Source organism: Passer domesticus, chromosome 2 (assembly GCF_036417665.1).
Source record: "Passer domesticus isolate bPasDom1 chromosome 2, bPasDom1.hap1, whole genome shotgun sequence".
In the NCBI taxonomy this organism is placed as follows: Eukaryota; Metazoa; Chordata; class Aves; order Passeriformes; family Passeridae; genus Passer; species Passer domesticus.
In genome coordinates this window covers 126,915,047-126,939,652 of record NC_087475.1, presented here as the reverse complement: position 1 = coordinate 126,939,652, position 24,606 = coordinate 126,915,047, and the positions used below count along the sequence as shown (strand labels likewise).

Genomic DNA, 24,606 nt, shown 5'->3' with positions numbered 1-24,606 from the left:
CAAATCCTTACAATAACCCTTATCCTAACCCAATTCTAACCCTTACCCTAACCCCAATCCTAACCCCAACCCCAGGCTCCCACGGAGGAAATTTAAGGAGCAACAATTCCTGCTGTACCAACCCAAAAGGCAGCAGAGCGGGTTTTTTTCCAGGAACTGGAGGAAAAAGCTGCTGGAAGCAGAGCTGGGCACTTGGGTTTAAAAGGCAGCGCCAGAGGCTCCTGGGCCCTGGGCACAGCTGATCCAGAACAGCCCGTGTCCCTCTCTGGGGCTCCTCCATCTCCCCAGCACTGAGGCCGTGGGCAAAATGCCCTCTCCTGCCACACTCTGAGCACCCCAGGGATCGATTCAGAGCCTGCCCTCCATCCATGGACAGCCCAGAACATATTTAACATTCCATTCGCACCTCTCTGCAGCTTTATGGATCCGAGTTTCTGCCTTTGATCCGTTTCCTGCAACGTTAATTAATTTCAAGCCCTCCTTATTTTTCAACGTGGTATTTCTAATTGTTTCCTTGGCTTAGCTGTTTTGTTTCAGTGTTTTCCCCAGCAGCAGCCCCCTTGGCCGCTGGACCAAGGTGTGATAGCAGAGGGGTCATGCACACCCTGCCAGCCGGGGATCTGGCACAGCTCTGGCACAGCTCTGGCACACCCGGGTCTGGCCTGGCACAGGAACAAGGCACTGCTGCTCACCTCTCCAAACTGCACAGGGAATTACCTGCGGGAGGATTTTCCCTCTGTGCTCCTCTGTTCCTGGCTGGTGGCAGCACAGCTCTAAAGCCAAAGCGTTCCAGCTGTGGAGCTGGCACGCCCGTGTCACTTGTCACCACTTGTGGGCTGCTTTCCTCTTGAGGTCCTCACTCTGTCTTCTTCTCACCATTTCCCCGACTTCCTGAGGAGTGTGGATTAGCCAGGTGGCCTTACAAGCCAAAAATAACCCTGCCTGAGGCAGCAAGCACTGCATTGCTGCAAGGCACGCTGTAGGCAGTGCTGCACACACCACCCCAGCCCATTTTAACTATTGTGTCACTTTTGTCATCCCCCAGAGTGCCACCCCAGCTCCATCTGTGGGTGCCCGTGCTCTCCTAACACCAAACCCCAGCACACTCCCCGAGTGTGGGCCAAACCCAGCACCCCAGAGGGAGAGGGACTGGCCAAGGAACTGGCCACAGACAGACTGGGGAGCTCCTCCAATGCAGTGGGAATTCTTCTGGAATTTGCTGCTGTTTATCATATTTTTCGAAACACTCAATTTAAGGATCCTTGTGACCAGCCTGGAAAAGCAGCAGGAATGGCTGGGTATGGGTGCCATAAGTGAAATGTGTGTCGTCCCCTCACCAAACCCTTACCTGAGGGCTCCTTCCCGAGCTGCCCCAGCTGGGAATGCAGGACCTCCTCCCTGGATCACCCTTCCCACCTCAGAGCCCTCCTGTGACAGGCTCCACACCACCTGTGGCCTCCACACACCACTCTCTGCAGTTTTTTGTTTTTTTTTTTTCCTCCAGTATTTTATTTCCGACAGGCATTTACAACGTTCCATTCATAGAACTAAAAACATAAAAATAGACCTTCTTTCAGCTTATAAAAGAAATATATAAGAACCTTTGACATAGACATGTCATGACGTTATGTACAAGAGCCACGGTACCTTCCCAGTACCAGCCTTCCAGAATGTGAGTGCTGACTGCATGCTCTGGGAGCAGCCCAGGACACCGACAGGGGATGGTACAAAAACAACCATGAGGTCATACAAAGGGGGTAGAAACTCCTCTAAAGCTCTTACGAAAAGAAACCAGGAGATAGCAAAAAAGTTACTAGAGAAAGCTTTCATAAGTCAAGTATAGTGCACCAGAAACCAGGGGAGGGGAGGATGCCAGCTGGGACACACAGACAGTGATGGATGTTTTGGGGGGAGGGGATAATTTTTGTTATGCTTTAAAATATAGTCAGAGTGGATTTTATAAAATATAATCCTAAGGCTATTATAAAATTTCAGGTTCTCAAAGTACCCAGTGATGTGTCAAACATCAACAGATACTGGCAAAACGAAACAAAATTTCATATAATCTTCCTTTTTTTTTTTTTCCTATAGGTGAGACTGCAATGGGGAAAGCTATATAAATCCTTTAAAAAAAAAGTGCTATTTTGTGTTTCGTATCTGGAAGTCTACTTAAAAACCACGAGATTTTAGTCACATTTTACCCTGTTTTAGATGTTTAAATAAAAGATTTAAAATGTTAAAGAAGTTTACCTGTGTAGAACTTTTTTCATCCTCTATTGCAGTGGAAAAGCTTTTATAAAGGAATTAAAATACACTAGTTTCACCCATGGTAGCAGAGTGGGTGAGGTCAGTTTTTTGGCCATGAATTCCCTGTCCCCTAAGCCCAAACTCTGCCAGAGAGAGAGGGGCAAAGGGATCTGTGGCTCCAGCAAGGGCACACCACAGATCCCTTTGCTCCACTGCAATTCAGTCATGTCATTTTATTTATTATTCTTTTTATTAGCTAACTAAACTCCAGTCTCAAACATATACAATAAACCTTTTCCTGAAGAAAGTTATACCTAAATAAGAGTTTCCAGTTCATATTTTAATATAAAACCACCGTTCCTAACCCTCTGCAAAAAGCTAGCCTCGTATCCTAGACGTGGAGCTACCCTAAATCTCTTACCCCTTTGTGCCCCTGCATCTCAGGTAAAATACAAAAAAATATTTCTTCAAGTGTTAAATTTGGATCTCTTTCAAGAGAGTTTGGCATCTTTACAAGAGTATGTAAAACTAGAGCTTCCAACATCGACATTAAATTAGACCAGCCACAGACCAAGAGGACTGAACACGACATAAATCCCAAACCTTTCCTCACACGTTCCTAAAATACATGGATATTCTCTTACATGTAGAGAGGGAAAGGGAGTCAGAATACTGCGACTGTACAGGTTAAAAAGGCAGATTCCTCGTGAAGGAGATGAGCCTACGACCGCCGGCTCTCACGGCCACCGCCCCCTCTGTCCTCGCGCTCCTGCCGGAGCCCATTCGCCGCACAGAGCTCAGGACACCCAGAGCAATTTGTTTTCCAGTGATTACCTTCTCCCCATGCTCAATTCCAGCCCCTGATTGTTTTAGAATAAATAAAATAGTGTGAAAGCCCTTGGTTAACGCAAGGCAGGACCTCGAGCTCGTTTCGTTCCCGGTTTTTGAGCGTTTGACAGTTGCCCGAAGCGCGGCCGCATGGCTCGGGACCGGCGGAGCTGCCGCGACGGTGTGTGCAAGTGTGCAATCCGCGGGGTCACGGGAGGGACCGAGGGCTTCGGGGACACCCGCGGGGCCGCCTCAGAGCTCGGTGTTGAGCTTCCTGCCGGGCACAAAGTCCTCGCGCCGCACCCAGATCACCTCCTCGCCGTGGGCCTCGGCGGCGCCGTTGATGGCGGGCAGGGCCGCCTGCTTCCTCAGCTGGGCCATCCTGGCGGCGTGCGCGTCGCCGGGCGGGCAGGGCCGCTCGGGCCGCCGGCCGCCCGCCAGGGACGCGGCCTGCAGCCGCTCCCGCAGCTCGCGCTGCGCCCCGCGCGCCGCCTCGCAGAAGTCGTCGTCGTCGCTCAGGATGTCGGTCTCCTTGATGTCCTCCTGCTCCTCGTACTGCGCCAGGTCGAACTGCTCCTCGACCCAGCGGTCAGTGTCCCCTCCCTGCGCGGGCTCTTTCTCGGGGCTGCTGCCGTGGACGGCCTCCGAGTCAATGGTAAACCTGTTTCGGGCCAGCCGCCGCCTCCTCCTCCCCAGAGACTTGCTCGGGGCTGACACTGCACACACAAAGATAAAACCCCACAGGTGTTTTACACACACACGGCACAACTCTGGGATAAAGCTAAGTCCTGTCTGGCACGCCGGGCACCGGGCGGGCAGGGCCTGGTCATTCCCATCTCCCAGGGGCCATGGATCCTCAGCACGAGGCCTCTGTGGCCACACAAGGAGTTCCTGCTGCTCAGATCCACCGTGCCACAGACCACGGCTCTGGATCCACCGTGCCACAGACCACGGCTCTGGATCCACCGTGCCACAGACCATGGCCCTCAACTGCTCCTCCTGAGCACCAGGCAGCACCAAGGGCACCTGCTCAGCTCAGCTTCTCACTCGCAGCCCCTGCTGCCAGCACACCACAAAATCCGGCAGCTTCACACCTTGCAGAGGGACATCTGGGCTCAGAGCAGCCTTCCTACAGCTTCCCCAGGGGCTAGCTCAGTGCTGAAGATGCTGTGTTATTTACAGGGAATTACATTCCCTGACCAAGCTCTGCTGCTCCCTTCCTCATTTCCTCCTTACTGGGCAAGGACAAAAACAATCCCCCAACCCAGAAGAGCTGTCAGAAGTTCCATGCTCAGCATCTACTCAGCAACTGGCCCCTTAGCAAATTCCCATCCACTGTGTCAGAACATCTTCCCAAGCAGGGGCAAATCCTGCGGGCACCACGGTGCCTCAGGGGCACACACAGAGCTCCGAGGTTGGAGTTAGCTGCCCTGCACTGAACAGCACCTCAGCACTGCAGGATGAGTTTATCCAGCTCTGCCCTGGGCTTGAGGTCACATTTCAACATCCCTGAGCCCCACAAGGTGCATTAGTTACAATTGCTTAACTGTAGGGACAGGTCTGGACTCCAAGGTGGGATTTTAATCCCTGCAGAATTCATCACACAAATGCCCCACGGAGCCAAACCGAAAGGAGGTCTGGCATCTCCAGCAGCACCCGAGTGAGAAGCTGGGCTCAGCTGGTGCTGGGCTGGCCTGCCCTGGTCAGAGGAGGAGCACAAAACCTGGCTGTCTACAGTGCTGGATCTACTGAGCAGAACAAGAAATGAAAAACAGACCAGAACAAAACACGCAGCGGTGCCGTGTACTCTGGGGTTGGAAGCAAATGTTTCTTCCCTCCAGCATCTAGAGGTCTGAAAATGAAAACCTGCTTTTCCCTGAAGTCAACTGCAAAGGAAAATCCATGGTTTAGGACACACCATTACAAAAATAGAGTACCAAGTGCATGCTTCTCCAAATGTGGGAAGGAGGAGCACATGCCCTTTAGCAGTTGAGCTGGAAAGGCTCAGGTGGATGACAGCCACAGCTGCCCCTTCAAACCAAGCTCAGGGGAGCCGTTTTTCCTTGTGCATTTTAGTTCCAAAGTGCTCGGGTTCCCTCAAAATTCTGTACATGCTTTTAAGGATCACACAGCTTCTGCTCTGCTCTGCTGAGCCCCAGGTCAGAGTCAGAGTGCACAGCCAGGAATCCCATCTCCCTTCCAGGCCACAAGCACTGCTCTGGAGCTGAGCCTCGAGTGCAAAGCAAGGTAAATAGAGGCAATTTAAGGCTCTCAGGGAAGTGAAGCATGGAAAACCAGCAGTTTTTACACACACAGGAGAGAATGCTAATCCTATATACAAGTGACAGACACCATCGTGTGTCCTACAGTGCTGCCGGGGTTACTGGGATCTTGAAAGTCTGCAGCCCTACAGTACCTGCCCTGTTCATGGCTGGCCTTGCACCTTTTAGAGCACACAATCTTTTTCCACCAAAAGGAACATATTGCTGGGAGGAGGGCAAACTTTCGGTTTTAAGGAGCTGTCTTCGGTGTTTGTCCCGCAGGATGGAGTGCACTGCCTTCAGAAAGTCCTTCCTGTGCTCTGGAGAGCTGAAAAAGAGGTGGGAATACAAAAGGCAGAGTTACCCCTTGGGAACTGCTAAAAGCTGGCTGTAAATGAGGCAAATAATGGCCAGTTCTGTGATTTAAGACAGTGCAAACTGACTGGCAGGCGCTGCCCCGAAGAACACTCCCCTGAACTCAGTATGTTCAAAGCAAACCTAAATCTATGGTCGCTGCAGTGGGCATCCAAGGAAACCAACACCCAGGTCGTTAATAAAACATTGAGCCTTTCAGCCCTCTCGAGGTTTCCTTTCCCTGCAGTGCCACCCACACTGGCTGTGGGCAGCACACATCCAGTGACCTGTGGGGCTCAGTCCAGCTGTCCCTGCAAACACACCCCACAGCTGCACAGCTCCTGCAACTCTTCCTACAAGTAGGAACTGGCTTGACACCAGCTCTGCTGGATACTCATGAACATGTGTTCCAAGTTCTTCCTTGAACCCTAAAACCACCACCACCACAACAATGGAGGTTCGTTTAAGTGCAGAGGCTGGGACCTGGTGCCATGAAAGGACACAACACCTACCATAAAGATCCAATGCTGCAGTTTAACTGGAGAATTGCAATAAGGCTTTTCCCATAAGGATGTAAAGCTGATCAAGTTATTTTCAGGGGTTGTACAAAATTCTACCTCCCAGAAGTTGGGTTTGAACACCCTCTCCCTGCTCTCCACAACTGGCTGTTCCCAGACTGCCTCGAAGGACCCACACAGGCAAGCAGGGGTGCAGAAATGCAGCTGTGAAGGAAAACAGAGAACAGGGAATGCCACTTACCTACAGCAGAGGTGAAATGTCCTTTCTGGCCTGCCCTCAGACTCAGATTTGACGTGGACAATCTCACACACAGAATTGGTCTCTGCATCTGGAGGGAAACCAAGCAGGACTTGATGTCTGCCTTCACAGGCAACTGCAAAGCATTTACTGCAGCTGCATTTAGTGCCCAGTGAGGGTGCCCAGGGCACACTGCAGGGCTGGCAGACCCGGGTTTGGGACATTACCTGCGCTGGCCAGGGCCCGCACCTGCAGCGCTTCCAAAGGGATCATGTGGCGGAACCGGAACGGATCCCAGTCTTCATAAATCGAGGCTCTGTGGGATCCTCCCTGCAAGGATTTCAAGCACTGTCAGGAAAGGAGACGCCCTGGGGCAGGCAGACAGTCCTGTGCCCTGTGCTGAGGGCTCCCAGCTACAGACCTGCTGCAATCCTGCTTTTCCCACCCCATATCTCCCTCTGGGAATGGATGTGACAAGCGTGGCAACAAAGGATAAAGCAATGCCTGCTGTGCCCACCCAGCTCCTCAGACACCAGGGACCACACATGCCAGAGCACATTCCAGTTCCATGACTTTGTGGGAAGCAGAACTCCACCACAGCCCCAGAAATGCACACAGCATCACCCAAACAGTCCCTGCACACTTACCAGTTTCTTCTTCTGCTTGGAACCATCCTTGTACACGAGGACCACGGCAGTTTTGAACACTGGAGGAGAAAGTTAGAGACAAAAGCTATGGAGTCACAGAATCCCAGAATTCCGGGACAGCTAGGGTTGGAAGGAACCTCTGGAGATCACCCAGTCCAACCCCCCCACCAAGACAGGGTCACCCGGAGCAGGTAACACAGGAATTTGGGGTTTTTGGGATGTCCCGGAGATGGAGACTCCAGGCCCTCCCTGGGCAGCTGTTCCAGGGTTCTACCCCGCTCACGGACAGAAGTTCTTCCTCAGGTTGAGGTGGAACTCGTTGTGTTTCAGTTCATGGCCACTGCTGCTCATCCTGGCACTGGCACCACTGAGCAGTGTGGCACCATCCTGTGACAGCCCCTGGGGGTATTTGTGTGGGTTGATGGGGTATTTGTGTGGATTGATTGGTGAGATATTTGTGTGCATTGACGGATCCCCTCCCAGCTTTTCCCTGCCAAGAGGGACCAGGCCCAGCTCCCACAGCCTGTCCTCCAGAGCATCCATAAGGCTTGGGATGGGTGTCCTCTATTCCCAAGCACACAAACCTTTCACCTGAGCCGGGATAACTACCAGAGAGCAGAACTGAGCCCTGCAGCAAAGGGACAAGCCCACGTTTAAATTGCAGCCAGCCCTGGGAAGGCGATGCTCCGATACTTCCAACATCTGCCAAGGCACAGCTGCCAGTTTCCAAGGCATGTGAAATGAAAGTCCTGGGATACAAACCGAAGGCTGCCAGCTCAGGTTCCTTCTTCCACTTGCCCAGGGAAGCAGGAGGGTTCAGCCATATCACTGTGTTATGCAAGAGCAAGTCCCCCATGGAAAGGTCGGCCACCTGCCAACACCAACACAGGCACAAAGACAAGGGCTGGAATCAGCTCAAGGAACCTGATGGCAGTGTGCAGCTCAAGGAAACTTGCATGAAGTCTAGTCCTGAACAAAATTCCCCCCCAGCAAACTTCAGGAGTATTTCATCAGCTGACTGCAAACAGATGCATGAAAACCCTTAATTAACGAGCATAAATTAGGGTCAGTTAAACTCAAGAGTCCAGCTCTTGGAAGCCAAGGTCAAAAGCAGATGTTTTCTTTGCCTTTTGTTCCCCTTTGTCCCTTTTTCTCCCTACCAGTTTCTTTGTGTTTTGCTGGAATATTTAGGCACATATTCAGTCTGGGGTGAAGTTTAGGGACTGCATCAGGTGCAGTGGCCAAAGCAGCCCCTCCCCACAGCTGCTGTGGCTCTTGACCTTGCCCCAAGGCTCCTCTTTGGACACCACATTGCTGGGAACACACTAAGAAAGGAGTTCCCAGCTGCTGGGAGGTGCAGCAACCAGACCTTTGTCCTCATGGTGCCCAGAGTGACAAACTGAGGGCCATCCCTATTTCAGGGGATGTTATCCCATCCCTCCACCCTCCCCTCAGTGAAGTCTGAATTCACTTCACTTCAGGTCTTCAGCTGAGCTGGGATTTATCTGTTTGTGGCATGATTTACTTCAGTGGCACAGCAGAAAAGGTAAATACTGGATCCTGTTTAACAGCACCAAAATAACCCATTCCCCTCTAAATCTGATTGTTACCTCTTTTTTCTCCCCCGTTTGCTCCGCTATGAGTTGGTCAAACACTGCCCCATATTCTTCATGGATTTTCTGCATTTCGTTTATGTGGCTGGCAACTTTGTTCATGGTTTTGATGGCCACTGGAAGAGAGACAGGGGATGAGCAAAAGGGAGTTTTAACCCTCTGAGAGGAAGGGATGGGGGCAGGCTCAAGAGCAAGGTGAGCCAGAGGAAAGTGGGGTTAAGTCCTTACCATCAAGGTGATAATGTTCTTCACTGTCCACGTCAGTGAGAGCAAAGAGCTCCTTGAGCAGGAGGGGGTATTTGAGAATCCTCTGGATGGGTTTGATGAGGTAAGACTCCAGGGTGGAGGAGTGCTGCCGGCGCGGGTTCTGGGCATCCAGGAACGCCTTGAAAGCAGTGTCTGTCTTGGCTGCCAGATTCAAGGGAAGCCATTGATCAGTGACAAAGCATTGCTGCTGCCCTGAGAAAGCAACTTTTCCAGGTTTAAATTGGTTTATCCGGAGGCATTTTGTGAGGAAGTGCAGATTTATTGGGCCTGCAGAATTCGATTTACGCCCTCCAGGATTTGAGTCACTGCCACTCTCCCCGGATGTGCTATTTAGGATTTCACAGCAGGCATCCACCTCCAGCACGGGCAATTTTAATTGCACTATCCATGGCAGAATCTCCTGAGTGGGAAGGGCCCCACAAGCATCATCCAGTGCAACCCCTGGCCCTGCACAGACACCCAACAATCCCACCCTGGAGCTCTGTGGGGCTGTGCCCATTCCCTGGGGAGCCTGGGCAGTGCCAGCACCTCTGGGGAAGAACCTTTCCCTAAAATCCAAGCTAAACCTGCCCTGGCACAGCTCCAGCCCTTCCCTGGGTCCTGTCCCTGGCCATGGGAGCTGCCTCTCAGGAGGAGCAGTAGGCACTTCTGGCCTGGCAGCTATTTTAGAGCAGCACAAACTGTTTTAATCATCTGTCTCACTTTGGACATTTGTGAGAAGTCACTGCTTCTAAGCCATGGTGCACCCACAACATTGGCAAGTCTGGTTCTTGTTACCTCATTACACCTCCAAATGCAGCACTGAGTCACAACAACCAGCAGGAGCTGGTGAGAGGCAGGAGCAGAAACTGAGGCTAATGCACCAGATTTTGGGAGCACAGGCAGACTGGACACCTGACTGCCATCATCTTTTCTACCTGACTGCTATGAATTTACAAAACTGCCATTTTCTCTGTTGCTCCCTCCACTGGAGCACAAGGATGGAAGGAAGGAGGAGGTGGTATTTATAGACATACAAATTATTCAGTGCAGGAGCAATTCCACACAATTGCTTTTATTGGAGTCATGTCCCCTGCCAGGGTTGGGGTTGTTTTGCAGGCAGTCACCTGATTTACATAAAGTAACTTGAGTTTCAAATGCAAAAGCCACTTGCACCTCAGCTGAGGACACCAAGTGACACCTGAAATATATTCCCAGGCTGTCGAAGAGATTTACCTCTGGAATGGAATTTTAAGTTCTGTTCATGCCATAATTCAAGCACAACACTGTCTCATTTATAAATACAGTCAGCAATGGAAAAGAAAAGCAAAATAACCAGATCTACCTGGTCTACAGCTTTAACATTAGGGTCCAATAAAATAATGCCAAAAGAAAGCACAGATGTGACTAGCAGCAAATAATTTATTTATGTATTCCACAGAGGTGCCAAGTATTCTTTGCAGCACAGGGAATAAAAGTTTACTAGCAGAAAAAAGGAAAAGTGCACAAGAAACAAAAAACCTCAACATTTTTGACTGTCAGACACGCAGATGTTGTTTGAAAAACCAGAGTTCCTCCCTCAATGGCATTGCTGCTACAACTGGAAGCATTTGTTTAATGTCTTGGCCAAAAAGGAATGGCAGGAAGCCCTGGTAGCTCCCTGAGATTTACACTTCCACAGGGGGAAACATCCCTGCGAGGCAAGCTGGCCCAGGAGCCAGACCTCAGGGCTTTCATCTGCAGCCCAGCAAGCCAAGCTCTGCTAGGAATTCTGCCATGGACACTTCTCAGGCAAGCTGGAGTGAAGGCAAGAGGAAGGAGAGAGGGGAGAGAGGGCTGAAATATCTCGCCAGCTTCCATAAAACATTCTCCCAGGCTGATCCTCTCCTAGTGTCCCACCACACTGGCTGGGGCTTCCATGGGATTGCCACCAGCAAGGACTCCTGGCACAACCCCCGGGAGCTTGCAGAGGTCACTACAGAGCCAGCACCCCTGATTCCAGAGCACACAGTGACCCCTCAGCACAGAGCCACGATGTGATTCCCACTCAGGAAACCTTCCCAGTGACTGGAAACAAACCCAGCACAGCAAGGGAGAGCAAACAAAGGGTGGGGAGAGAAAAACTGCAAGCAGGGTGAGCCAGCTCTGCAATGAGCTGCTCAGGTGTCACCATGGGGTGCTCCCACAGCACAGAGCCCTCCAGGAGCCTCTCCAGACTGAATTCCCTGCTCCAAGAGCTCCTGGAGAGCAGCCAGGCATGGGTGTGCCCCCATTCCTGCCCTCAGAGCTTTGGGGTGCAGTGACCACAACCAGCACATGGCTGTGACAACTTGTGGGATTAAGCCCTTTTCTGACCCAGAGATGGGGTAACTGAGAGGCCTTTTAAAATCTTTTATTCCATTTTCAGTCTCATGAGAAGGGTGAGACAATACAGATGTTATAATTCAGGCCTTCACAATCAGAAGCCAGCTATTTCTAATTACAATACACTTTAAGTGTTTCTTGCCCTATCAGCTTTTATCACACCATGCTGTAAAGGCCTTAAAGCCAATAATCTAAAATTACCCCTTGTGGGTCCTACTACAATGCATCTTTCATAGTTCTATTTCTGTAAAGTATCCAGTCTTATTTACAAACGCATCCTTTAAAACTCATTTCTAGCTCCATTTCTCTCTCAAACATGTCTGTCCCATTCCATGGCCTCTCTAAGTCAGCATTTCTTATCTCAAAGTTTACAGACAGATGTATACTATGTGAGCCTTCTGTCAGGCTTTGACAATTCTCTACAAATCCACTTCCCACAGCAACTCTGAAAGGGGCTCTTACCTTTCACCAGGACTTTGGGGACTTTTGTGTGGCTGGCACAGAAGGCACTGTACAGCTTGAACCTGTCAGCGTAGTACAGGAAGGATCCACCCAGGGAGAACAACACTTTCTGGGATTAAAAGGTAAAAAAAAATTAGTAAAAAGGCATTTAGCTACTTGCCTTCAGCCAGGTCGTCTGAAGCTTGCATCCAGCTTTTGGAGGACAGGAGAATTCAGCTTTAGTGTTCTTGCACACCAAGACATCAGTGTGGAGTGAGCCCAGGGAGGCACCAGGATGGTCAGAGGGATGGAGCAGCTCTGCTGGGAGGAAAGGCTGAGAGAATTGGGATTGTTCAGCTTGGAAAAGAGAAGCTTTGGGGTGACCTCACTGTGGCCTTCCAGCGCCTGAAGGGAGCCAGCAAGGAAGATGGAGAGAACCCTTTACAAAGGGCTGGAGTGACAGGACAAGGGGGAGTGGTTTCAAACTAAAGTAAGAGTAGGTTTAGATGGGATATTAGGAAGGAATTCTTCCCTGTGAGGGTGGGCAGGCCCTGGCAGAGGGTGCCCACAGCTGCCCCTGGATCCCTGGCAGTGCCCAGGCTAGACAGGGCTCGGAGCAGCCTGGGACAGTGCAAGGGATGGAACTGGGGGATCTTTCAGGTTCCTTCCAAACAAACCATTCTGTGACTCCATGACTCATCCACCAGGAAACAGGCCCAGCCCTGGTGTGTGGATCCAGCCTCTGTGATCAGCATCACCAGCCAAGCCCCAGCCTGGAGGCAGCACTGACTGCATCCAAAACCCTCAGCAATGGCCACAGGGGGACTGGATGTGTCTGACCCTGCAGTGGATCAGGGCACTGAGGAGCTGCAGGCAACACCCATCCCTCACAAACACAGCCAGGGGCTCACCTGCCTGGAAATGAGGTGGTGTTCAGGGTCAACCACAGTCCCAAAACACCCTGGGAACCAGGCAGCACACGTGGGCAGCTGGGGACACTGAGGGGGAGAGGGGAAGCAAACTGCAGAACTGAAAGCACAGAGCCCCACACTTCACTCCCACCCAGCTGCTTTCAGACAGGGCCCAGGGCAGAACTGAAAGCGAGCTGGGTGCAGGTTTGTGGGAAGAGCTGGACCAGCAGCACTCAGGAGATGGAGTTTGCCTGGAAGGACATTCCCTGGCACTCCTCCCTTACAGCTCAGAGCACACAGGGGCCAGAGGAACTATTATTATTATTACTATTATTATTATTATTATTACTACTCATCCTGTCCTTTACCAAGGTGAGTGGTGCTCAGAGCCAGAGTAGAATTCCACAAAGGAAAATCATTCCATCATCTCCTTGCCATGCCTCCACTACCAGTACCACTGCCTTAGACACAAAATGAAATCTGGCTCCACATCCCCCTGGGTTTTAAACGAAGCTCACAGAGCTGCAGTTGCCATTTCTACCTGTGAAGATGCACACCTGCTGAAAGGCAGAAGAGTTTGCCACCATGAAAGTGGGAATACAAAATTCCATGTATTGCTCTGATCTGTAGCCCCAGAAGGCTTCTGAACATGAGACTTGTCAGGACAAGGATTTTATGTAACTTTCCATTTCTAGCATTTCCTGACAGCTGAAGGCAAGAAATCTGGCAGAAGGGCAAGAATAGAACCAAAAAGCACATGGTTTCTAGTGCTCTATATGGCTAAATGCAGCATAAACTACAATTGCAGCAGAATCATTTTTCAGCAGCACCAGCATCATTTGAAAATCAATCTTAAATGGAAGAAGATGCAGGTTTTTACATGAACAGTGGCAATTGTCAGGAAAATATGATGCAGAGTGTTAAAGGTTTCCTCAACATCTAAACAATGAGATAATGCAAATAATGGGGTTTTAATATATAAAAGTGAACAATTATTACCTTAAATTGCTCAACTTTTTCAAGCTTTTCCAGGTCTGGAACCAGCCTTACTCCATCCTCCAGAGTTTTCAGGAACTCTACCTGGAATGCTACCATTTCAGTCAGGTTCCCAAAGAGAACATCCAGCTAATAAAAGGAGAAAAAAAGCAGAGTGCTGAAAATATCACTTTGAGGCTAAATTGTGTTTTCTAGAACTGCAGCAATTCCCAGTGCAATTGTAAAACAATGTGATGTCAGGAAAAAACAAGCTGCAGCCATTACTGAGCAGCACCTTGATTCCCCACTCAACCCATTATTTGAAAGAAATGGAATTCAGTGAAATGGATTTCACACAAACAAGGGTCAACATACCTCATCTGGTGTGAGGAAGGTTTCTTTCTGTAGAGGCTTCAGGTATCTCTCCATCAGACAATTTAAATCCTAAAAATTCAGAGAAAGATTCCCACGTTGGTCCCTCAGACTGCCTCTGGATGTTTACTGAGGTGGCAAACGATGCTCACCTGATCTGAGGACTTTCCCTTTTTACACACAACACGAAATAGCTGGATTTCACACCGTGTAAGACAGCAAAAGGAAACATTCACACATTTCTGGTTACAAAACCAGATCTCAGCAAGCAGTGACTGCACACCAGCCAAGCCTAACAGCCGAGCCTTTGGAAATGCCTTATCTCCATGGTTGGAGTGACATTTTAGGAGCAATATATTTCATATATAGACTATATTTCTATCATGGAAATGAATGCAAGTTCCCCAACAGGTGCAGCCCAGCCAGGGAGCAGGGGAGCCTTGCAGCAGAGCTGAGGCTGAAGCCCTCACCTTGACGTAGGTGCGCTCAGTCTCCAGGAGCTCACAGATGACCTTCCTCAGCTTGTCTGCGTCCGTGAGCTGCCTCATGGTGCTCAGCTGGGGCCCTGCACAGTCCTGGGGGGGAGCACTGCAGTCAGAGGGGTTCATTTCATGCAGGCTGCGACAGAAAGCTGCGACCTGCTCTGTGCTCTTTGGAGAGAAGGGAGAGGAAAGAGCAGTGGTAATATTGGAAGTAAGAGGCAGAGGAACAAAGGGGCTGAGGGGGGTTTGCAGCTGAGCAGTTGCAGCTTGGGGACTTCTCAACAGGCACCACAAGTGTCTATTGTGTCTCTCTGTGACTGAGGATAAAAAAAAAAAAGGAGTTGCAGAACTCCTTTAATTAACTGAAGTGCTGTTCAACTCTATTCCTGGTCTCAGACACACGTGAATTTTAATTAATAAAACAGGCTCATCCAGCACTTAAGACAGACAAACTCAGAGAGAAGCCCAAGAATTGGGAACCAAAAATGCCTGTGCAAACAAAACTCACACCCTGGCAGTTCCCCAGCGGGGCTGCAGCAGTGCTGGGAACAGTTCTGCTCACAAACCACCCAGGCTGGGCTGTGGGGAAGCAGAGCCTCCCAGCCAAAGCCCCTCCAGGCTCCAAGCAGAAACTCTCTGGGCAGGCAGCTGTGTCCCTGGGCTGTGTCTGGAAACGTGCCTGCCAGGGTGAACTTCTTCCCCTGAGTGCATTTCCCAGAGCTGCTCCACCTCCCTGCTTCCTTTAATATTTAATCAGCTGCCTATATAAAAATGCAGTTATCCTCACTTCACCCCCTCGTGTTAGATCATTTCCTCCCATCTTTCAGAGTTTGGAGCACGAATAGTCTCTGGTGTCAGTGACGACAGCCCCAGGCTTCCAGGATTGCCACGGCAGCCGTGGGCTGGCCCCATCCCTCCTGGAGACCTGGAGGGAAGGCGCTGCTCCAGGGACCACAGCTGACCATCCTGCCACAGGACCTCCATCCAGGCTCAGTGATTCCCCAGCTCTGCCTCTGCAGCCCCCAGTTCAGGAATTTCCCCATGGAAAGGGTGGCCAGGGCTCCCAGGCAGGTTTGGAGTGCCCATCCCTGGAGGTGCCCAAGGAATTCCTGGAGGTGGCACTCAGAGCTCTGGGCTGGGTGACAAGGTGGGGATTTGGCACAGCTCGGACTCCATGGTCTCAGAGGTGTTCACGAGCATGGCTAATTCTGTAATTCTGTGGAACAACTGACCCAAAATCAGCCTGATCAATCAGAGAAGAGAGCAGAGGAGAAAAAAATGAACCAAAAATATTTTTGAAAAAGAAAGAGTGAAAAGCACATTCTCACCTTGCAGTTTGGAGACAAAGCTCTGCCCCTGGGACATCACTTCACTCCCACCCACTGGCAGTTGTGATCTCCATGTTTTTTAAGCCATGCAGTCTGCTCACACAGAGCTATTTCCTCTCCATGCACCTACAATCCATGTTAGGACAGGGAAAGATTTCCACCCCCTTCCCTTAGAGGTCTCTTGGGGCTGCAAATGCTCCCCTGAGCTGCCACTGCACAGCACATGAGCAAAGATGCTCATGACACAAAGGATCCTTTTCTTCAGGACACTCTGGTAAGCCAGAACTCATTGTAACTGGCTGTCTATACAAAAATGCCTTTTGGACACACTTCATTCCAGGGAAAATATTCACCTTCAGTTTCTGAGGTTTATCTCAGATGTGGAAGAAAGGAAAAACATTGCAAGCTGAAGGCAGGAGGAAGCAGAGAGTTGGACCAGTCCATCTCCAGCTCACTCTGCTCCTGGCATGTGTCACCGAGATTTGAGATTTATTAATCTTAATTATTCAGTAATTCCTGCTGTTTCTCAGCAAGGTTCCACCCATACTTAACGTATTTTTAAGTATAAAGCCCACCCAAACTTTTGGATTAGATCTGCATCAGACATCAGCAGGAGTGACCTTGAGTCCAACAGCCCAAACCCTCCAAGGGCAGTGGGTGAAAGCCTGGCTGCAGCCAGGTTAAAACACCTTCCCAAGCCCCCTGCTCTGCTGGAAGGCACAGAGCTGACAGCTCAGATGTGACACTGAGCCTGCAGAGACCCAGCACAGGCAGGCTTTAGCTCAGCAATGTTTGGCTTTGCTAGCACTGCTTGAGGCACACGTGCCCAGTGTTTTACTTTAATATCCAAATGTACAAATAAATCCAGTTCTAATGAACAGAGCACAGTCTGGAATCAAACCCCAAATACACCAAGTGTTTAAGCAGCTCCTGCCTGCCCCTCTGCAGATCCCCCCATCCTGTGCAGGCTCCTGCAGGGAAAGATGGGTCACCCAGAAAAAAGAGAGAGAGCGAAAATCCGCTCAGGGTGTGAAGCACCAGCTCAGCACTGAGGCTGAAATAGCTCCCCGAGGCGTGTGGCGTGCCCCAGCAGGAGCACAGACACCCATATGGCAGGAAGGAAGCGAGGAGCACTTCCCAAAGCCTTATCTCCACTTGTGCACGCTCACCAAACCGCTGGAGGCTGCAGCCACACCAGCCCTGCCCCACACCTCGGGGGAGCTGCACACCCCACATTGCCAGCACAGAGTCACCTGCACAAGCCTGTCCTGCTGCTGCACTGACCAAACAGCTGTGCTGGTGAGCACACCTCAGTGGGAAGGTGTCCCCAGGTGTCCCCTCCAGGCTGGGGGCTCCTGGCCACCGCAGAGCCCTGGGAAGAGAGCAGCACGTGCTGAGCTTTGTATTCTCAGCAAGGGATGCAAAGCATTGGCTGTGCCTGTATAATCCTTCAGGCATAAACCACTGACCAAGCCTGGGACTGCAGCAGATCCAGCTGCACCCTGCTGAATTTAGAAACTCAGAGGGTCCTTTGTGACCCTCATCCCTCAGTGGGAGGCTGCAGTAAACAACCAAGAGAGCCTCGCCATCAAGCCTTGTTAAACCACCATCATATTGACCAGCAAACTCGGTTACCTCATCAGCCCATATCAATAAAAATATTGAGGTTTCTCTCCTAGAACTGAAATGCATGACTCCACCTGCAGCTTCATCCCCAAGCACAATCCTGTCTACCCAGTATTCCCTTTAAAAAATCCATTTCTGGACACAAAGCAGGCACACACTGCACACGGGGGCTTCAGGGCACAGCTATTTTGGTGAAAACTCTCAAGCAGATTTCACAAAAACCCCTCTGTCCCCATTTTCCCATAGAGAGTGGATAAGCAGGGAAGGTCTGCAAGAGAAACATCCTTTTATCTCCCTGCACCAGCTCTGCCAGCAGTGACAATGACAGCATTAAACCAGGATTTCTCATGGGGAATTACGGCATCACACTTCAGGCACAATCCCGAAGGCAATCCCTTCAAAAAGCTGAAAATGAGCCTGAGGGCTGCCACGACAGGAAAGTGGAGTTCACAGACACGAACCCCTCCTCGGGAAGGGGCTCAGCAGAGCAGCCGAGCTCCCACCCTTGCCACGGAGGAGGACTGAGGACAGCCACAACCCGGGGCTGCTGCCCGCAGGGGCAGTGCTGAAAGCCATTTCCTGACACCCAGGTGCCCGGGCATCAGCAGGGCACCTCTGGAGCACCCTCCGAGCAGCAGTGCCCACCCGAACAAAGCCCACCGACCCGCATCCTTCCGGCACGGCAGCCAGCAGCCCCTGCAAGGATAAACCAAGCGCAGGACAATGCCCTGAGTGCCAGTTCCCAGCCAGCCCAGCCCCTCGGACCCGCTCACCAGGTACAGCATTCGGAACAGGGAGTCCCCGTCCCTGCCGGCGCTCTCGCTCCGCACCCTCCGGCTCCCCCTGCGGAGCGCCGACATCCCGCGGAGGCGGCGGGGCTGTCACCGGGCGGGCAGCATCCCCGGCGGCTGCCGCCGGCTCCTGCTCCTCCCGGGCACCCCGGGATGCTCTCCTGCTCCTCCCAGGCACCCCGAGCTGCTCCTGCTCCTCCCAGACTCCCCAGCCTGCTCCTGCTCCTCCCAGGCACCCCGAGCTGCTCCTGCTCCTCCCAGGCACCCCGAGCTGCTCCTGCTCCTCCCAGGCTCCCCAGCCTGCTCCTGCTCCTCCCAGGCACCCCTCCTGCTCCCCCCGGTTGCTCGCCGGGGTGTGAGGGGCAGGGCAGCGCCCTCCCGGTCCCGGCAGCCCCGGTTCCCTCCCGCGCCATCCGCTCACCGCGTCCGGGGATCCGAGCCGGGCGCTGCTGGGATGCGGAGGGCAGCCGGGGAATACCGGGAATAGCAGGAATACCGGGAATACCGGTGCCCGCTGCCTGCCAGCCCACGGCTCGGGAACACCGAGCAGCGCAAGGAACACGGCACGGAATGAAAGGAACTTGCAAGAGCCGGCTCTGCCGCTGGGAAAGCGACCCCGCAAATCCCCCTTTTAATCCTGTCACGTCTACTGCAGCACACGGAAGGTTTGGAGACTTACGCCGGTCTCGAGTAATGCTGCAGAGAGCAGCCGACCTACTTTTCTTGGAAAAAAAATCCCTCCAAGAGGCACGGGCGTGCACACACAGAGCCCATCCACGCTCCCCAAGCAGCACTGCTGCCAGCTAATTGGCTTTACTGCACAGGCACAGGTCTGCAATTAGCAACAGGGAGAAACCGGTGTCCTGCAGCAATTTTAACTGCTGACACTTCCTACAACACATCCCCAGGTACATTCAAAGGACCACGGCAGGAAAGGAAAATACACAAAGACTGATTTTGAGATTCGGTACAGCACCCATTTTAGCCTTTGGCAACGTGCAACATCATCTACAACCTGCAATTCATACATTCAGTTTTCTGGGTGCCCCCTTGGAACCTCAGTATTGAAAAGGCCAAAATAATCAGGTCACCACCAGGGCAAGTAACCACTGAAGAAATTCTGGTGTGAAATGTTTCTGATGCTCTGTTGAATAGAGGCTGGCAGAGGGGTATGGCCCCCTTTTTACAAACAGCCTGAAATTGGTGCTAGATAAAAATAAGCCAAAAAAGGTGGCAGAGAGCAAGCTGTCCTTTCCCCCACTCTTCTCCCTCCCAGCTCTCTCCTCTCCTTGCCCCCCACATGAAATGGGGACAGAAAGGAAAGGCAGAAGTCCACCCCAGAGCAAAAACAACCTGTGGAAAACCTCAGCCCAGGGCCAGCTGCCTGGCTTGAGGAGAAGGGCTGCACCTGGAAAGCGCCTTGCTCGCCACCCTCCACCGAGATGTCACCCCAAGAGATAAGAGGTGAAATTAGATAGGGAGTGAATTCAGAGAGCAGCAGCTATCCCACACCACTGACACCTCAGCCCTGGAGAAGGGTTTCCAGTATTTTACCAGAGCAGACACTCATCTTTCCTTGTTCTGTATAATGGAACCATTGCTTTGACAACAGCCACGGAGAAGAAAGCTCTGCATTAGCAGGCCTTTAGGATACACAGAAGACAAGTTCTTCAGAAAGAAGGAGGGCTCCTGCTGCACCTCCAAATCCTTCAGCACCACCACAGCTCGGAGGCTTTTGCAGATTAAGAAGCAAAAGCACCACTCCTGAGGAAAGACACACCCACGTGCACACATGCTGCCCTGGGGGAAGGGACAGAGGCAGCCACGGACACCAGGAGGAGGAGGAGGAGGAGGAGGAGGAGGAGGAGGAAGGACACATTGCAGTGCCTCCTGTGCCACACAGCCCCCTGCCACCTGCCTGGCAAAGGCAGAGGGGCCCAAGGCCAGCTTTTGGTGGGATTTGCCCCACTTACCTTCACACAAAGCCTGTGCTACGAGAGCAGTGAAGGCGGCTGGGCACCTCGCTCCTCTCCTCTTCCCATCAATCATTAATGTGCCCTGGCATCTCTTTGCTGCCTGGAGAGCCAGGGAGCTTCCTGGGGAAGCTGTCCCTGCTGCAGTGCTCCCTGGGCAGGGGTGGAGCCCTGGCCCAGGAGTGACACCCCAGAGGCTGCTCTGGGATCCCCAGCTCCCAACGCTGCCTCTGTGCTGGAAGGAGGGGAGCTCTGTGTGCACCTGGGCAGCTCTGATGCTGCTCAAATGGGAATTCCCCTGTGACCAGCAGTGAGGGGATGGAGTGCTCCTGCCCTGCCGAACCCAAAAAGGGCAGAAAAAGAAGGGAAGTCTCCCCTGAGCTCCAGCAGGCACAGCTGGGAGCAGGATGGGATAAAGGGGAAGGTGGCACGAGGGCAGAGCCTTCCCCCTGCCATGTCCAGAAATAACTAACCCCTGTGGAACAGCCCTGAGGACACCACCTTAATCTTCTGTGCCATAATCCCACGAGCATGGAAAGGTGTGGGAGTGCATGGACAGGAAAACATCTTTCTTCTCCTCCTTGACTTCCCATGGGAAAACACAAACAAGAACCCTTCCCTCCCATGCACATCAGCTTTCCTAAGCACACAGAAAAGCCAAGGGATTAGGAAAACCCTCAGCTGAGCTTCTTTTCTTCCCCACTACCAAACATGGAATTGTCTACAGGCATTGCAGAATAATTTGGGGGTTTCTGCAGTCAGCAAGGAAGGCACTGAGTACAGAGCAGGGACAGCAGCATCCCTGAGACTGCCAAACTGAGGATATTAGATATATTCCATAGGTACTTGTGTCCTTCATTTGTGGGAGAACATTCAAGCAGTTTGAAACAGAAAAAAAAACCAAACCAAAACAAACAACTCACCCCCCCACAAATACAGATACATATTTCTGTATCCCAAAAGGGATAAAGTTAACATTTCACAGGCAGGCAGGCAGGCAGGAGCTCCTCCTGTTGGCAAGCAGGGCTCCTTAGAGTTGGGAGGGACTCCTCCAGGATGGAATATTAAGCATTAAGGGTGCTAACACCCATTTCTCAGTTTGACTAAATCTGCTGAGCTGCAGAGCTAATCGGGTAATCCTCACGCCCTGTGCAGGCAATTCCAGCTCTGAGCACCCAGGAGCCAAGGGGCAAAGCCCAGCCTGTGGCACAGCAGGGCAGAAAGGCCTGGAAAAGCCAGGGAGAGCACGGGTTCCCATGGGCTGGGCTCGCTGCTCTGCCACAGCTCCTCTGCCAGAGCACGTGAAAATCCCACGTATTTACAGTCAGACACGCCAAACAGCAACAAACACCTCCACTGGCTGAACAAATTCACAGTTAAACATCACAAAAGTATCAACAAACACCTCCAATTACTGGAGAAGAAAGTCACAGTAAAAAGTCACAAAGTATCAACAAACACTTCCACTTACTAAAGAAATTTACAGTTAAAAATCACAAACTATCAACAAAAATCTCCACTGATTGAAGAAGAAATTCACAGGTAAAAATCACAAATTATCAACAAACACCTCCAATTACAGGAGAAGAAATTTTCAGTTAAAAATCCTAAACTATCAACAAACACTTTCACTTACTAAAGAAGAAATTTACAGGTAACAATTACAAAGTATCAACAAACACCTCCAATTACTGGAGAAGAAATTCAGTTAAAAATCACGAAGTATCAACAAACATCTCCACTTACTAAAGAAGAAATTTACAGGTAACAACTACAAAGTATCAACAAGCAGGGCCACTGACTGAAGAAGAAATTTACAGTTAAAAACCCCCAAATATCAACAAACACTTCCAGTTAATGGAAAATAAATTTACAGTTGAAAACCACAAAGTATCAACAAACATCTCCACTTATTGGAGAAGAAATTTACAGGTAAAAATCCCCAAATATCAACAAAGACTTCCACTTAACGGAAAAGAAATTTACAGTTGAAAATCACAAAGTTTCAACAAAGACTTCCACTTACTGGACAAGAGATTTACAGTTAAAAATCACAAACTATTACCAAACATCTCCATTTATTGGAGAAGAAATTTACAGGTAAAACTCATAAACTACCAACAAAGACTTCCACTTACTAAAGAAGAAATTCACAGGTAAAAATCCCTAACTATCAACACACATCTCCACTGACTGAAGAAGAAATTTACAGTTAAAAATCGCAAAGACTCCACAAAGACTTGCAAAGACTCCACAAAGATTTCCACTTACTGGAGAAGAAATTCACAGTTAAAAATCCCAAAGTTTCAACAGACATGGCCGCTGACTGAAGAAGGAGTTATTTGTACTTACAAGAAGAAGTTCCTCAATAAAAGCTAGAAACAAGCTGTAACCCCCTTCCCTGAGCATTTCACGTTTCCCTTGCGCTGTGCGGCTATCAAGGACACAAGGCCAGGCTGGAGTGCCACAAGGGATCAGGAAACAAGAGGCCAAGGTCTTTTCCTTCCTTTCTCTGCAGTGCAGCAGCAGGGGACCAGCCCAGAGCTCGCTGCGACACAGCTGGGTTAGAGCAGGAGAGAAAACAGGCACGGAGGGGAAACACCAACAAACCGAGATGTAACTCTCATTAACTGGGGAGAAAAACAGCTGTAAGCTCTCAGCATCACCTATATCACAAATACCTCAAAGCAATCAAGATAATCTCCGGGATTGTGCCTCAGCGCCACCAATCATCACCTGCTGTCACCACCGACCACTGTGGAAATCGATGGCAATTAGCAAGCCATTTGCAAAGCTCTCGGCTGTAGCTGGAGAGTTTTGCTTCAGTTTGAGGTGGATTGGCTGTGATTAGTTTGCAGTTAGAAACCTGCATGTGAGGATGCCACTGCTGTAAGGAAACACAGTTTAATTCACATTTGTACTAAGCCCAGCAATCAAGAAAGAAGAAATCCTAATAATCCTAATAATGGGGTTTAGAGGAGCTGCTCTGGGGATGGAGGTGATAAACCAGCCCTTCTACAAACTGTGGGGAACAGTATCCCAGGTACTGGAGATGTGAACCCACCCTGGGAAAGGGGCATGGATCTGAAGAGGCAGCAGGTGACGTGCCACGACCAAAGCCATGGCTTGTTCCATCCAGGATCTTCCTCAGACACCTTCACAGATCCCATCCGGGATCATCCACAGACACCTTCACAGATCCATCTGGGATCATCCACAGACACCTTCACAGATCCCATCTGGGATCATCCACAGACACTTTCAGAGATCCCATCTGGGATCATCCATAGACACCTTCACAGATCCCATCTGGGATCACTGATAGACACCTTCACAGATCCCATCTGGGATCATCCATAGACATCTTCACAGATCCCATCCGGGATCATCCATAGACACCTTCACAGATCCATCTGGGATCATCCATAGACACCTTCACAGATCCCATCCGGGATCATCCATAGACACCTTCACAGATCCCATCTGGGATCATCCATAGACACCTTCACAGATCCATCTGGGATCATCCACAGACACCTTCACAGATCCATCTGGGATCATCCGTATTCACAGATCCCATCTGGGATCATCCACAGACACCTTCACAGATCCATCTGGGATCATCCATAGACACCCTCACAGATCCCATTTGGGCTCATCCATAGACACCCTCACAGATCCCACCTGGGATCATCCTTCACAGTTTTCCCAGGAAAGGTGGGAACTGAACCTGCTCACCTTGCTCATCTTCTCGGCCTCGTCGGACGACTCCAGGTCCTGCGCTTCCGCCTCCTCCGGGGCTGTCTCAGCTGAGCTGTCGGGGTCACTGCAGAGGGAGTGCCCTGCCAGAGTAACAAGGGTGTGAAAACACGGCCAGAGCTCCCCAAAAGCCCCAGGAACAGCTGCTGCAGCCCTGGAGCTCCCATGGAACACCAACGCCCAGAGGCTCCCAAGGACCTGCGAGGAGGGTTTGCAGACAGGTGTAACAACAAACAGGTTATGACCACTCATCATTTCCCTGGCAGCTACAGACTCAGAGATAAGGCTAAAATGTCACACTCAAGTCCTGACATCCAGCTTGCACTGCCTGGCTGGTGAGCAGTGCCAAGAGCTTGCCAGCCCAGTGGTTTCACGTGGAAACTGGGAGTATGCAGCTCTTGGTGCTGGCCAGCCTGCCCTGCCCACATTCAGCTGCTGTTCAGGCAAGCTTTTAGACCCTCTTATTAAAAATAAATTGCACCACTGTGCAAGATTTCCCACTTTGTTATGTCCAGAGGTAATCTGGAAAAGCCAGAGTTCAGAAATCTGGAAATAACTTCAGAACAAATTCTGCATGCTGGGATGGAGCCAAGTTAGGCATTGATGAAATGGAAGGACATAAAAGGTAGCTC

At 50.9% G+C, this 24,606-nt stretch overlaps 1 protein-coding gene across 8 annotated transcripts in view; it reads right to left on the bottom strand.

Annotated features, from left to right (window-relative positions):
• Positions 1-1,478: 1,478 nt before the first annotated feature.
• The window catches only part of TIAM1 (TIAM Rac1 associated GEF 1), a 147,300-nt gene continuing 124,172 nt past the window's right edge, over positions 1,479-24,606 (bottom strand). For 5 of the 8 annotated variants that reach the window (XM_064411177.1, XM_064411173.1, XM_064411172.1 and 2 more), the window contains 13 exons: positions 23,954-24,057; positions 14,486-14,665; positions 14,019-14,087; positions 13,668-13,793; positions 11,779-11,887; positions 8,935-9,114; positions 8,704-8,822; positions 7,856-7,964; positions 7,094-7,152; positions 6,674-6,776; positions 6,450-6,537; positions 5,492-5,664; positions 1,479-3,791 (listed from right to left, as the gene is read on the bottom strand). In XM_064411177.1, the coding sequence (XP_064267247.1) occupies positions 3,328-3,791; positions 5,492-5,664; positions 6,450-6,537; positions 6,674-6,776; positions 7,094-7,152; positions 7,856-7,964; positions 8,704-8,822; positions 8,935-9,114; positions 11,779-11,887; positions 13,668-13,793; positions 14,019-14,087; positions 14,486-14,665; positions 23,954-24,057 (1,883 nt within the window). In that variant the 3' untranslated portion in view covers positions 1,479-3,327. Of the gene's footprint in view, positions 3,792-5,491; positions 5,665-6,449; positions 6,538-6,673; positions 6,777-7,093; positions 7,153-7,855; positions 7,965-8,703; positions 8,823-8,934; positions 9,115-11,778; positions 11,888-13,667; positions 13,794-14,018; positions 14,088-14,485; positions 14,666-18,224; positions 18,444-23,953; positions 24,058-24,606 lie in introns of those variants that run through there. The other 3 variants (XM_064411176.1, XM_064411178.1, XM_064411180.1) reach the window with 3 other exon arrangements.